Genomic DNA, 15,766 nt, shown 5'->3' with positions numbered 1-15,766 from the left:
AAGAGCTGCCTCATGCACGTTTTACAGTCATGTGTGCGTGAAGATGTCAATGCCCAGGCAAGTGTTTAAAACAAGATTAAGTCTGAAGCAGTGTTCCCTGTAAGCTGAGCGCTTGGGCATCTGGCAGGAGAGATTCAGGTGCCTCCCAGCTGATTTGCAGCCACTCACAGCAGGCAGCATGTGTTTTGAGTGGTGGTGCACATCCACACATGCCTTGGTGCACATAAAATTTATTCTGCCCCAGATAGAAAATATTAGATGGAAGCACTGGTCTGGAGTGCAGACTAATAATATGAGGTCTGATTCTGTTGTTAGGGCATGTCATGCCCACCTCAAGCCTGTAAAAAAGGATGTTGGTGTGTTGTTTTTTTAAAGAACTTTAATCAGGTAATAGTGACGTGAATGGCTGACAAATTCTGTTTAAGATGCATTAAGTAGGAATACGACACAGCACTTCTATATGCCTTTCTCTCAGATGATTTCACCATGAGTTAACGGCGCAAATTAAGTCGCCCTATGATCCCATTTACAGAGGGAGAATCTGAGGCAGAGGCAGTTCAAGTGACTTGCCCAAGGATGCATTTTGGGTCAATGGCAGTGCTGGGAACAGAACCCAGGATTCTTCGCTCTTAGTCTCTAACCAGGAGATATTTAGTTGGGTGATAGCTTGTTAGTTACTCTAGGCTTTCAGAGTGGAACGCTTTGTCAGGAGGAAAGAAATGTGGGTAGCATCTGATCAGAAACATTATATACAGCTATTTCTCAAAATACACCTGTATTTCCAATTACACACAAATGCTCCTAAAACCTACCTTAGGGCCTGGCTTCCCAGTGCTGCCCCTCGGACCTCTTTCACCACGTGGACCCTGAAAAAGACACCAACAAAGAAGTCATCAAATGTTCCACCACTTGCTGCTGCAGAAGCGCTTTTCTGATTCTCAGGCACTGGTCTAGCATACCATTTAAGCACATTAGTAACATTAAACCAATGGCTAGCCCCACTGAAGTCAAAGGGATGTCTCATGAGTCCAAATCCTTTGCTAGACAGAAACCTTAGCATGGGCTCACGAAACCGAAGTTTGGCTTTGGTAAGATCTCAGCATTCAATTTCCCAAAGCAAAAGTCAGATCCTAAATTCCACTGCCTCCAAGGCATCAAAATCAACTGAAGAACCAAATCCTGCTCACTTTATTCACAGGAATAGTTCTACAGACTTCATTGGAATGGCTCTGGTGTGTAAGACATGAAGGGTTTGGGTGAGAGGATTTTCGTTATTTACATCTCTATAATGAGGTTGAAAGACAACACTGAGGTACTCCTGGGGTCAGCTAGAAGTTTTGTCCCGAGAAAGAGTGAAATGGAGGAGACTTGTAGATCACCTATGCGCCATCCAGAGTACAAGGGTTTAAACCAAGTAAGTCAATGAATGAACCAAGACAGTTTTCGAGACTGAGTTTGCAAAACTCTGTTAGTTGAGACTTTTGTTTTAGAGAACACATGCAAGGTTTTGATCTGGGTTCCATTCTACCTGAGCAACCAATATTTGTGGGAGGTGAGGGAAAGGAAGAAGCGAGGAATGAGGCAAAAATATTCCAGTTCTGGATCATCTTCACTTGACGGGCCCCCTAGAAAAGTCAAGGAGGGACTAAACTGGTTCATATTCTCAGCAGATGTAATCAACCTAGGTCCACTGAAGACATTGGATGAAACCTTGGCTCCATTGGTGTTAATGGCAAAATTCCCATTGACTTCCATAGGTCCAGGATTTCACCCACTTATTTACATCAGTTAAGGATCTAGTCATGACATAGGTTTTATATTTTTAAGTAGAGATGAGCCAGGACATTTGGACAGCAGGATTTCAAACTTTCCTAAAATCTGATGGCTTGGGTTTGTTTGGCCTTTCATATGAACAGGAAATAGAATTCGGACCTAGAGCTATATTTTTAATATCCCCAGTTGCAGGAGTGAGATCTGGTGTTTTGGTCTTCCACTTTGGCGAGATTTCCCAACACAAAGGTGCCCAGCTCCAAAAGGTTTTCACCAGGAATTAGGGCACTTACCAAATTCCTTCACCTACATTTATAATCCTAGGAACGCGCCTTGGTAGATATTGTTAGGGAAAACACATGCTTACCGTTGGACCTCGCTGCCCCCTTGGTCCTGGTTTGCCAGGTGTACCCTGCAATCAAAGAGAAAAAGACATCTGTAACCACCTACACAACTTTTGAGGCTGTGCAGAAGCACTCATTCAATGGCTGAGTTTGCATGAAATGAACACACCCGTGCGGTTCAGTGAAAAGGAAACAAGTGAAAGATGGACCCTACCAGGTTCTGGAACATATTTTCCCTTCAATTTTTGTTTTCACTGAAAGGAAAACCAGGGTCATGCAGAATGAAATCTCAAATTATATATTTTTTTGCCTTTTGTGATGCTTGAATGGACTAGATTGTGATACGAATGCTCTGATGAAACTTGACATGATAATTCAAACTGCTGGGAAGAACATCTGTTTTTCTCCTCGAACTCAGACTGCTGCACAGGTGGTGTACTTTTCTTTACAGAGCACTGCCTTTCTGAAAATCCGTGCACAAGGGTCTCTCTTCATCTCTCTTACAGTGACACAACAAACAGGACTTTTAAAAGGAAAAGATTTTCCCACAGCTGGGCAAAGAAATGTAAACCTATGTCTGCAAAAAAACGTCGACTTCTGAATATTATTCTCATTTCAATGCCTTTGAAATGGGGGGGATCTGGGACTGTTTTTTCAGTTCTCAAGTTGGAATTTTCAAAATTTCTTTTTCTGCAAGTTTGTGCTCCCTTTTTGCTTTTAAATACTGTCAACGTTCTCAACATTGTTACAAAACTTTTTAAATCAACCAACAGAAACATTTCTAACATGCTTTACTAACACTGTTGAGGAAAAAAGGCACATTCTTCTTTAAAAGCGTTGAAAAGTGTTGACTGTTTAAATAAAAAAAAGTCAGTAAAGAGGTGGTTGGTCCCTGAAAAGAAATGAGCAGCCAGCTCATGCTATAACTCCTGTTTTTCTATGAGACTGATGTCAAAATGAATCCACTTTGGATAAGGCCCCAGAAGAGATTCTGGCGTGTATGTATGTAGGTAGTCCGTCTTGTCCGACGATGACATCTTGACCTTGCACAGGCTCATCGGTTGTGCAATATTAGCTTACAGAGCACGGGGAACAGGCATTAAATGCCCAGATAATGTCTGATATCCTGACCAGATGAGACCATTTTCAGAGGATAGTGTATTTCCATCCCAATTCAAGATTTTTGGTCTCTTTACCAAGTAACATGCGAGTTGATACCCGCTGCAGTCATCTGTCTGAAAGAGGCTGAGCTCTGTCCACCCAAGTATCTCACGCCAGTGAACAGTCACCAGGTGGAAATAATTGTTGCACTAGATATGAACGGGAGACCTAACAGTGAAAAACACATTATCCTCTAACCAGCTTCTTACACCAGTCGCTCCCTTTAAACAAAGTTAAAGAATAAACGTAATTACTGTCAACAGCTCTTTCACTGCTTTGCTGATCTCTACCTTTGCATCTACTGCTTTGTGCCTGGAAAGACTAAACAACCAAAGGCTGGTTTGTGTAGATGTGGGAAGGCCGCAGGTTGATTTCAGTGCCTATGGATTAGGGTTAGGGTTAAATGCAAAGTTAAATATTTTGAAATGACAGAAGCAGCGCTGGAGCCCTAACCTAGTCAATTGTTTTATGCTATACAAGCCAATTAGGCAGCCCCACATCTTTATATGCCTTTCTTCATCTGTGCAGACTTGGTGCTAAAGAAGTAATTTAAGACCCTGTTTTGCAGCAATGACACAACAGCAGGTTTAAGAGCTCAGATAGAAGAACTCAGTTTCCTGTAACAGGAGATCATGATTAACACTGACAAGAAAGAAATGGGAAGATGGCTGGGGTCCTAAATCTAACATCATGTTAAGTTCCATTACCATTTGCCTAAATGTACAGTAATAGCCTTGTTCTTTCTCTCTGACATCAGTGTTCTGGCTAAAGCCTAGCTATCAACAAAACCACCGTGCATTTACTGTTTTTAATGGATCACGGGCCCAATATTATATCTGGATACAAAATGCAGAAGAAGATGATTGAGTAACATTTCTCCCATTCTTAGAATCATAGAACACTAGAACTGCAAGGGACCATCAAGTCCAGTTCCCTGTCCTCACAGCAGGACCAAGCACTGTCTCCAGGCCATCCCTAATAGGTGTCTGTCTAACCTGCTCTTAAATCTCTCAATGATCACACCCCTCCCAGGCAATTTATTCCAGTGTTTACTTACCCCAACAGGAGGTTTTTCCTAATGTCCAGGCCAAACCTCCCTTGCTGCAGTTTAAGCCCATTGCTTCTTGTCCTCTCCTCAGAGGCCAAAGAGAACCATTGGTCTCCCTCCTCTTTGCAACACTCTTTCAGGTACTTGAAAACCACTATCACGTCCCCTCTCTCAGTCTTCTCTTTTCTAAACTAAGCAAGCCCAGTTCTTTCAGCCTTCCCTCACAGCTCATGTTCTCCAAGCCTTTAATCATTCTTAAATTACTGCTTGCGGTTGCTCTGCCCCCAATCCACCACTTACAAATCTTGATTTCACTTATTTGGCATTTATTAAGCACCCAAACACAAAACAGACACTAACGTGTGTTTGATGTCTGTTCTAAAGTCTACTAAAATGTGCCATGTTGTATTTCTGCTTGTTATGAATTCACTTTTCCTAGAATGGCCACCAAAGTAACACTTCAACAGTAATAACAAAATGAAGATAGTATTCAGTAGTATTCAGGTGGAGACTGCGGAGGTAACTGTCCCAATGCACAGGACAGCTGATAAACCACTGGAGGAGGTGGACCAGGGTGGACACTGGCAGCTGGCTACTTCTCGCAGCAGGCTGTGTCCCACCCCTGCTCAGAACCCTCCCACTGTGGTACTGGAAAACCGTTATGCTGTACTCGATACAGGAGACCAAGAATTACCCCGTACAGAAGAGGAGAAGCCTCGTACCCTCAAGGTTGGGAAGTCTACTGCCACCCCTGCAAGAAGGAAACGTAGAGTAGTGGTGGTTGGAGACTCTCTTCTGAGGGGGACGGAGGCACCCATCTGTCGCCCTGACATTTCCTCTCGGGAGGTGTGCTGCCTGCCGGGGGCCCGTATCTGAGATGTTACGCAGGCATTGTCAAGGATTATCCGGCCCTCTGACTACTATCCCGTGCTTCTCATCCATGTGGGCACTAATGAGACTGCAAGGTGTGATGCTGAGCAGGTCAAGAGTGACTTCAGGGCTCTGGGGGCACAGGTCAGGGGGTTTGGGGCGCAGGTGGTATTCTCTTCAATCCTGCCTGTCAGAGGTAGGGGCCCAGGCAGAGACAGGTGTATCCTAGAGGTGAATGCTTGGTTGCGTAGACGGTGTCGCCAGGAAGGTTTTGATTTCCTTGACCACGGGATCCTTTTCCGGGAAGGACTGCTAGGCAGAGATGGCGTTCACCTTTCAAGGAGGGGGAAGACCATACTCGGACACAGGCTGGCTAACCTAGTGAGGAGGGCTTTAAAGTAGGTTCAACGGGGGCAGAGGAGCAAAGCCCGCAGGTAAGTGGACAGTATGAATACATGGGAGATGAATTTGAAATGGGAGGGAGTATGGGCTACACTGGGAGAGTAAAAAGAGGGCCAGGGCAAAACTGGGAGGCAAGACCAAATCAATATCTGAGATGCCTATATACAAATGCAAGAAGTATGGGAAATAAACAAGAAGAATTGGAAGTACTAATAAACGAATACAACTATGATATCGTTGGCATCACAGAAGCTTGGTGGGATAATACTCATGATTGGAATGTTGGTATTGAAGGGTACAGCCTGCTTAGGAAGGACAGACAGGGAAAGAAGGGAGGAGGTGTTGCCTTGTATATTAAAAATGTACACACTTGGACAGAGGTGGAGATGGACGTAGGAGATGGACGGGTTGAAAGTCTCTGGGTTAGACTCAGAGGAGTAAAAAACAAGGATGAGGTCCTACTAGGAGTCTACTACAGGCCCCCTAGCCAGGTGGAAGAGGTGGATGAGGCTTTCTTTAAACAGCTAACAAAATCATCCAGGGCCCAGAATTTGGTGGTAATGGGGGACTTCAACTATCCAGGTGTATGTTGGGAAACTAATACAGCAGGGAACAGACTGTCCAATAAATTCTTGGATTGCATTGCAGATAACTTTTTATTCCAAAAGGTTGAAAAAGCTACCATAGGGGAAGCTGTTCTAGATTTAATTTTAACAAATAGGGAGGAAATTATTGAGAATTTGAAAGTGGAAGGATGCTTGGGTGAAAGTGATCATGAAATCATACAGTTCACAATTCTAAGGAAGGGTAGAAGGGAAAACAGTACAATAGAGATAATGGATTTCACGAAGGCAGATTTTGGTAAACTCAGACAGCTGGTAGGTAAGGTCCCATGGGAAGCTAAACTGAGGGGAAAAACGGCTGAGGAGAGTTGGCTGTTTTTCAAAGGGACATTATTAAGGGCCCAAAAGCAAGCTATCCCGCTGCATAGGAAAGATAGAAAACATGGCAAAAGACTGCCTTGGTTTAACCAGGAGATCTTGCATGATCTCAAAATAAAAAAGGAATCTTATAAGAAATGGAAACTAGGACAAATTACAAAGGATGAATATAGGCAAACAACACGAGCGTGCAGGAGCAAGATTAGAAAGGCTAAGGCACAAAATGAGCTCAAACTAGCTACAAGTGTAAAGGGAAACAAGAAGGCTTCTTACAAATACATTGGTAACAAGAGGAAGACTAAGGAGAAGGTAGGGCCATTGGTCAGTGAGGAGGGAGAAACATTAACAGGGAATTTGGAAATAGCAGAGATGTTTAATGATTTCTTTGTTTCGGTCTTCACTGAGAAATCTGAAGGAATGCCTGACATAGAGAATGCCAGTGAAAAAGGGGTAGGTTTAGAAGTTGAAATAGGAAAAGAACAAATTAAAATTTACTTGGAGAAATTAGATGTCTGCAAATCACCAGGGCCTGATGAAATGCATCCTAGAATCCTCAAGGAGCTGATAGTAGAGGTATCTGAGCCTTTAGCAATCATTTTTGGTAAATCGTGGGAGACGGGAGAGATTCCAGAAGACTGGAAAAGGGCAAATATAGTACCCATTTATAAAAAGGGGAACAAGAATAACCCGGGAAACTACAGGCCAGTCAGCTTAACTTCTGTACCAGGAAAGATAATGGAGCAGGTAATTAAAGAAATCATCTGCAAGCAATTGGAAGGTGGTAAGGTGCTAGGGACCAGCCAGCATGGTTTTGTTAAAAACAGATCATGTCAAACCAATCTGATAGCTTTCTTTGATAGAATAACGAGTCTTGTGGATAAGGGAGAAGCGGTGGATGTGATATACCTAGACTTCAGTAAAGCATTTGACACGGTCTCACATAATATACTTATCAATAAACTACGCAAATACAACTTAGATGGGGCTACTATAAGGTGGGTAAACAACTGGCTGGATAACCATACCCAGAGAGTAGTTATTAATGGTTTTCAATCCTGCTGGAAAAGTATAACTAGTGGGGTTCCGCAGGGGTCTGTTTTAGGACCAGTTCTGCTCAATATCTTCATTAACGATTTAGATATTGACATAGAAAGTACACTTATTAAGTTTGCAGATGATACCAAGCTGGGAGGGGTTGCAACTTCTTTGGAGGATAGGGTTATAATTCAAAAGGATCTGGATAAACTGGAGAAATGGGCTGAGGTAAACAGGATGAAGTTTAATAAGGACAAATGCAAAGTGCTCCACTTAGGAAGGAACAATCAGTGTCACACATACAGAATGGGAAAGGACTGCCTAGGAATGAGTACAGCAGAAAGGGATCTGGGGGTTATAGTGGACCACAAGCTAAATATGAGTCAACAGTGTGATGCTGTTGCAAAAAAGGCAAACATGATTCTAGGAAGCATTAACAGGTGTGTTGTGAACAAGACACGAGAAGTCATTCTCCCACTCTACTCTGCGCTGGTTAGGCCTCAGCTGGAGTATTGTGTCCAGTTCTGGGCACCGCAGTTCAGGAAGGATGTGGAGAAATTGGAGAGGGTCCAGAGGAGACCAACGAGAACGATCAAAGGTCTAGAGAACATGACCTATGAAGAAATGCTGAAAGAATTGGGCTTGTTTAGTTTGGAAAAGAGAAGATTGAGGGGGGACATGATAGCAGTTTTCAGGTATCTAAAAGGGTGCCATAAGGCAGAGGGAGGGAACTTGTTCTTCCTTGCCTCTGAGGATAGAACAAGAGGGCATGGATTGAAATTGCAGCAGGGGAGGTTCAGGTTGGACATTAGGAAAAAGTTCCTAACTGTCAGGGTGATCAAACACTGGAACAAATTGCCGAGGGAGGTGGTAGAATCTCCATCACTGGAGATATTTAAGAAGAGGTTAGATAGATGGCTTTCAGGGATGGTCTAGAAAGTGCTTGGTCCTGCCATGAGGGCAGGGGGCTGGACTGAATGGTCTCTCGAGGTCCCTTCCAGTCCTACTCTTCTATGATTCTAAGACATTTCCTACATGGCTTCTCTTGAAATACAGTGAATGAAATTCAGACATAGCTTAAGTTGATAGATACATTTTTATTGCAGTCTAGCCCATATGCACCTTTGTTAAAACTGTTGACGCTATAAACAATTTTTGCATGGCTTTTTGCTATTCCTAATCATTTATACAGCACTGTGCGTTGCTACTGATGTTACTAATCAGTTACATAGCAATGTAAAAGCACATCGGACAATTTTTTCAACTGTATGCACCCAAAGCAATCCATCTATAACATGATTATTATTTGGGCATCTTTAGAGACAGGTTTCAGAAGTTCCAGGAACCTACAGCTTCTACTGGACAAGGATAATCTGCTCGGACTTCATGTACCTCCCCGAGTAACTGAGTGTTGTGGACCTCATTCACTCTGAAGAGCAGCAAATGTGGATGGAAACTTTTTTCATTAAACTTGTTGTTGCAACTGAAACTTTCCCCAAATATGAAAGTTTCAAGTACATTTTTACTGGGAAGATTTTTCAGATCCAGGATGGAATTTCTGGTTCAAGAGAGATCACAACAGCCTGGTGGTCAGGGAACTCACCTTAGAGGTGGAAGAATCACATTTAAACTGTTGACGTAAATCAAGCAAAATGGGCACTGGAACAATAAATCTCCTACCTCCCATATAGTAACCACTGAGCTATTAGCTATTCCAGAGCACATCTTTCTTGCAAAATATTTCAGTTTCATTCTACATCAAAACAAAACCTAATCCAAAAACCTCAATTTTTTGTGAAAGGAGAATTGTTGTGCTCCAGCCAGCCTGACAAATCAGGGTGCTTAGTGGGGTGTCAACATATGGATTTAGGGTGAGATTTCCACATTGCATAAGGCTATGACTTTCAATGGGACTAGGATTAACAGTCTAGGGACTTTTGAGAAATCTCACCCTTTCGGTGGCCAACTTGGACTGTGTTGCTTGCCAATGAGTCTAGCGCCCTTAAGAAGGAAGCATCATGTGAACAGGGGTTTGCTGCCACCAAAACAACTGAAATCCCAACTCGGAGCACATGTTGAGCCAAGCCCTTGTTGAGACAGCTGTGCATGTGTCCCTCCACAACACTCAAGCTTAATAAAATTATTTATTTTTTATCATTTATAAGTTGTTTTAGTACTGTAGGTGGACATGGGATCTGGCTGCCGTCCAAACAGTAATAAAGACAGCTCCAGTCCCAAGCAATTCCAATCTGTGTCTTTTTAGCGTTTATGATTTGTGGTAGCCTCTGAAAGCCAAAACTGACATGGAGGCCCCACTCTCCTAGGTTCAGTACAGAGTCAGAGGTATTTGCAGTCCCAGTGAGATTACAATTCAAACAGATAAGGAAGGGAAAAGGCAGCATTATTATTCCCATTTTATGGATGGGAAAATGAGTCATGAAGTGTTTAAATGACTTACCCAATGTCACAGGGGAAGTCTGTGGCAGAGCCAGGTATTGAACATTGATGTTCCAATTTCCAAACCACAAAAGTCATCATCTTCCCAATGCTGGCTGAAATGGCCCCTAACTCAAGACTAGAAACCAGGCTATGTAAGAAAAGCCTGGTATTTGATAAGGTTATTTGCTTGTCTGTTGCGATTCTTCTAAACTCATTTATTTTGCATACCAGGAAATCTGTGAGTGTTTTTCCAAGGATTTGAATGAGGAGACAGAGTGGATGAGGGGATGTGTGTGGAGGGAAGAAGCAGTCAGAGGAATCGCAAAAGCAGCTGGGAGGAAGATGCAGAAATGGGAGTTCCAGAAAGGAACACCTGGGGTATCCAGGATCGAATCACCAGTACCGCACAAAAGACCTGTTGATTAATACAGTATGACTTTTTCTTACACAGTGCAGATGATTGTTCATTGGTTCTAGGTCTGTTTGGTCCAGTGGGAAGGACACAGATAAAAATAACTAATAAGGTGTATGTTTTAGTGCCTGTACTTGCTTCCTTTACTCTTAAAGAAAGGGTGGGATTTTAATGAGGAAGACTCCCATTCCTTGAATAAAATCATTTCAAGGGTCTTTTCCCAGCAAAGATGGACCTTGACTCCACTTGCTAAACTGATTAATAAGTGCAATTATGCAACATAATTCAGTGGGCTTGACCTACACCTCTCTGAAATATTGCTTCTTACCGATGCCCAAAGGAAATGTAACTGCCAAAGAACCAGAACTTAAAAGAGGCTAACATCTAATGAGCAAGCTGGCTGCTAAACGCACTTGTCAAAACCATCAATACATTTAACGTGCTGTAGAGCTCAAGGAATTCATCAGAAGCTGAAGGTCCTTTCCCTGAAGTTTCATGGTACCTTTGTATACTTAAACAGTTAGGAGAGCTCTCTCTAGAGCTGGAAGCTTTCCTGTCACTGTACATTTTAAACAGTGCTGGAATTCTGCAGCCTGCAATAGTGGTTAGAGGGGTATGCAGGTCCTGCTGTTGGCGCATATATCTTTCATGTACCCTTTTTTTTAATTAATGACTCAAGAAGACATTTGGGTGGCTTAAATAAATGAGCATGAGACAGACTAATTTAGTCACTGCATGATGGAATAGGAGGAGAATGCTGTGACTCATATTTGAGGGACACAGATATTTGCCAGAGGCAAATACAACTATAGGCTGAACCTCTTGAGTCTGGCACCCTTAGGATCTCACCAGTGTTGTACCAGAGAACTTGCTGAACCATGGGAGGTCAACATTGTCTAGCAGCATTACTAACACTTCCACTGCTCACTGGGCTCTTAGAAGACATTTAGGGGTAAATTACAGCTAAATAACAGCACAGAACACTGAGAGCCAGGACTAGTGGCTGGAAACAAACTGTATGGGACCACGGAAAACTTGGCCACAACCATGATTAATAGTCATCCAGCTAATTAAAATTGTGCTGGACTAGGGATGTTGCTGGATCAGAAAGTGACAGATTAGACAGGTTCAACCTCTAATAAATAAACAGAAAATCATGAAAACAAATACAAATTAAATTTGGTTGTATTCCAATTTACCTGTAATCTATCCCCAAATACAACAGCCTCATTGGAAAGGAAATCTGTCATTTAGAGTGACAGTCTCTTATCATGGCACTGGGGCTCGCTCTTGATCTACGCGGGGTTCAGGGCAGCTACAAAATCTTCATTCTGCTTGGCAAACACTGAATGTATTTTAGCAAATTCTTTCTTTGAGCAGTGCTCCCAGATTTGATTTTATGCACACCATGTTCTGTTATTTTAACAAACAAGCATCTTCCTTCTGAGGCAAGTGGACTGACAAACACCCCAACCAATGAAAGTATCAGGGATCAGGGCTTGGATTTCTTTGCCATTTTTTGGGGAAGCGCTGATGAAATTTTTCAGCAGTGTTTCACAAACTCATTGAGTTGCAACTTTGAAGAACCCATTTGCTCTGGTTGTACATTAGTCTGCTTCCTATAAAGGAGAGATCTCTTAAGAAATGTTCTGCCCCTCCCAACACACACACACACACACACGAAGGGGTAGAATTGGCTTAAGCTGCTAAACAGTGTGTAAAGATGGATAAACTGAAGGCAGAACAAATAATAGATAAAGTGGTGAAAGAGCCAAGAAAGCGACTGTAAAACCAACAACTTCTGACTTAACAGAGCAGTTTGAAGTAGGGAATTCATGCCAGTACGATGTCTATAAACCATTTAAGTTCCACTTAAATGTTTTTTGAAGATTTATGTTGGCACCAGTGTTCCCTGTCAGCTGAGTGCTTGGGAACCTACCCAGGAGAGATTAAGGTGTAGCCTAGATGACTAACAGAGTGCCACAGCCAGCAGCATGTGTTTCTATTGGTGGTGCACATCCACACATGCCGTGGTGCACATAAACTTATTCTGTCCATGGATGGAAAAAATTAGAGGGAACCCTAGTAGGCACCGATCTTGGACTGGCTTTGCTGCCTATAGCATTTAGCCCTTGTCTCCTCAGAGACACTGCTACACTTTTTACTGCTGTCCACCCTATGAAGCCAACCAGCCAAGAACGGGTGTTCTTGGTTCATGTCTCAATATCAGATTTGTCAGCAAAGTTTCAAGAGCAAAATTTTCCCGCAGAGAAAAACGTGTTGGCCGGGCTGATAGCAGCTTAACTTTCCCACACGAGGCTGAGTTTGAACTACAGGTTGGGTCTGAACTTGTTGAGGCAATAAACAAGGTGTTCCACAATTTTACAGAGAAAGGACCACTCACCAAAGCAGAAACTGTCGTCATTTTTTTTGAACAGGTCTCATTTGTGACAATAATTTGTTCCTTCTCAAGGATGATGACTCAAGAGAATGAATCTCACCTCCATGACACACTTTCATTGGTCCTTTCAGTGCCTATATGCTCAGGTACCATCCGGAAGTGTTATAGGTCCAGAAACATGTCTTCCTGCCTTTTGAAGAGCTCATCCAATTTGACAATACAGGTTGGGGCTCTAGTCCAGCATCCTTAGGACCTGACTGGTGCCAAACAACAGAATTTGCCTGACAACAGGAGGTCAATATTATCTAACAAGATTACCAACACTTCCACTGCTTACTGGGCTTTCAGAAGACATTTTGGGGTCAACTACAACTACATAACAGCACGGAACAAGGAGAGCCAGGACTGGTGGCTGGAAACAAACTTTATGGGACTAATGGAAACTTGGCCACATCCAGGATAAGTGGACATTTGGCTAACTAAAATCATCCCAGACCATGTATTTTACCAGACTAGAGAGGTTCTACCTGTAATGCAATAACAGCAGTGCTGGATATCAGTTATGAAGCACTAGGAAGAAAAACAAACACCTTTGAGCTCTGACTAAAGTGTTATCAGAGTGCTGGAGGTAACTGGGTGGTACCTGCTCAGGTGACTTACATAAAAAGTGACATGAAACAGTTTGTGAACCCACCAGTTGGACTGAAACGTCTGGTGGAATAAAACTAGCAAATGAATCTACATAGGGCCAGATCCTTAGCCAGTTCCAAAAGGTTTGGCTTCTCCCAATGACAGTGCTGCTGTGTCAATTTACACCAGCTTAGGCTTCTGGCCCTGAGATTTTCTCTTTGCATTTCAGTTAGGTGGCTTGATAATTACAGGGCCATGCTGACTTCTCGCCTGTCACTAGAGCTGCTTAACTCACCCCAGCCCCCCCGCACCATCCCAGTACAGCCAAGTAGCTCAGCAACTGAGTGCCTGCCAAAAGTGGGTGGGAGGGAAAAGGAGACAGATTTGCAGTTTGCAATCAGGAGATGAAAATTACTCAGTGGAAGAAAAGAATAAAAAAAAATCCCTCGAAGATATAAACTAAAATTAGGCAGCACAATATTAAAGCTATGCAAAGTGATTTATATTCTCCACTCTCCTATCAAATGTGCCTGTTAAAAGTAATTTGTATTTCAATGAGAATAACAAGGAGAGTAATGCTACCCACTTTTCTCAATGTACCCTGGATCCCAACCCCTGCAGGGGACTGGATTTGATGACATATCGAAGTCTCTTCCAGTTCTACCTTTCTACGATTCTTCACTGTGACAGACCCGGTGCACAGATCCGGTGTGCACAGAATGCCTTTCTGCTCGGTCTCTGCAGCTAACCCAGGCTTGTTTTACATGAAATAGACCATTGATATTAGCTAGCTCATACCCAGCTATTCCTTCATTACAAGTGATGGACAAAACACTACAGAATTAGAAATCTGGGTTCATCAGGAAGTAAGACGCCCCTATTTTGAAGGTCTGATTTTGAGCTCATTAGCTGAGGTGTAAATGTGGGATAACTCCACTGAGGAAATATTACATTACAGTTCCTCCACATGCAGGCCAGTCTCCTTGATCTAGCTCCAGAAGCTAATTTGAACCATTCAGTGTGTCTTTGCGAAAATCAGATCAGAAATAGGCTCCCAGACCAGCTTTCTAATGCTTCCCATTTCTAATACCATGTGGCATTTCTATATGCACATAAGACTACAAACGTGTACAGCACCTGGCACAATAGGGTTTGAGATGTGATCAAGACTTTTGGGTTTTATGAAAATAAAAACAATCAATAACAACAACAGTTCCCAGATAGCAATCAGGAAGGGCAGAGATGCTGGAACATTAAAAATACGTTTAAACACCCTCTCACCTCAGAATTTTTTGCCTAAAGTTCAGCTCCTGTGGGTCCATTCTACACTAGAACAGATTCACCCATCTCTAATCATTACTGTTAATTAAAAAGTTCTTCACGCCCTAAGCAGCATCTGATTGTGTGGGAAGGATTCAGATTTTCAAAAAAAAAAAAAAAAATCTCTTAGGATTTCCTGAGGGAGAAATATGCAGCATTGGCAAGCTGCTGTCTGCATTGTTAGTTGCCCTGTCACTGGAATCCATCTCTCTCAACAGCCGAGCTCAAGATCCTATCTGTGTTTTAGGAGCTTCTTTTCCCAGACTCAAGTGTGAAATCTTCACAGGGGCTTTCAACTTCAAGGCCATGTCTACACTACTCTGGAAGATCAACCTGCTCAGGGTCAATCTTCTGGGGTTTGATTTCACACATCTCGTAGGACAGGTGAAATCGACCTACCAGGGGTCAGCAGTCGATTCTGTACTCCTCCCATCTCGTGAGGGGTAAAGGAGGTTGATGGGAAAATTTCTCCTTCTGACCTTCTTCAGTGAGGACAACCAGGAAAGTCGAGTGCAGATAGGTCAGTTCTAGCTATGGAACTGCCATAGCTAGAATTGTGTATCTGCAATCAACTTACCTTCCCTAGTGTAGACATAGCCTTAGACTGAACAGCACAGACAGAAGAGGGTGTACTTTGGCTTGCCATGGATAGACCAGCCTCCAGGGACTGGAAGGAGGGTAACCTCCTCTTGACATAAATTGATCAACTTTCAGTTTGACGCTATTTCCCTACTCATCGTGTGCGTCCAGGTCTCAGCTTCCCAGAGGAGACTCTAAGAAGAGAATCCAGGGCAAGGGCCCCAGAGTTGTTAACCCTTGACTTTACAATGGCTCTTCTCAGCAATGGGAAGGTCTCTTCCATTTAGGGACATAAAATTCTATGTAATTACTTAACTGGTTAAACATTATATTTAACCAGGTAACCAATTACATGAGGGAGCTGGGCTGGAGCAGCTCTCCCCTCCCTCCCCTGCAGACCAGGGCTGCTCCAGC

General features: G+C 42.9%; 1 protein-coding gene across 4 annotated transcripts in view; it reads right to left on the bottom strand.

Moving 5' to 3' along the window:
* Positions 1–15,766, bottom strand: part of COL5A1 (collagen type V alpha 1 chain) — a 302,011-nt gene that overhangs the window by 73,077 nt on the left and 213,168 nt on the right. For all 4 annotated transcript variants that reach the window (XM_075015472.1, XM_075015471.1, XM_075015474.1 and 1 more), the window contains exons 33-34: positions 2,138–2,182; positions 813–866 (exon numbers count right to left, since the gene is read on the bottom strand). In XM_075015472.1, coding sequence (XP_074871573.1) covers positions 813–866; positions 2,138–2,182 — 99 coding nt within the window. The remainder of the gene's footprint in view (positions 1–812; positions 867–2,137; positions 2,183–15,766) is intronic.

The sequence above is a fragment of the Carettochelys insculpta genome, chromosome 21 (genome assembly GCF_033958435.1).
Source record: "Carettochelys insculpta isolate YL-2023 chromosome 21, ASM3395843v1, whole genome shotgun sequence".
In the NCBI taxonomy this organism is placed as follows: Eukaryota; Metazoa; Chordata; order Testudines; family Carettochelyidae; genus Carettochelys; species Carettochelys insculpta.
This window is presented reverse-complemented; position numbering and strand designations above follow the sequence as displayed.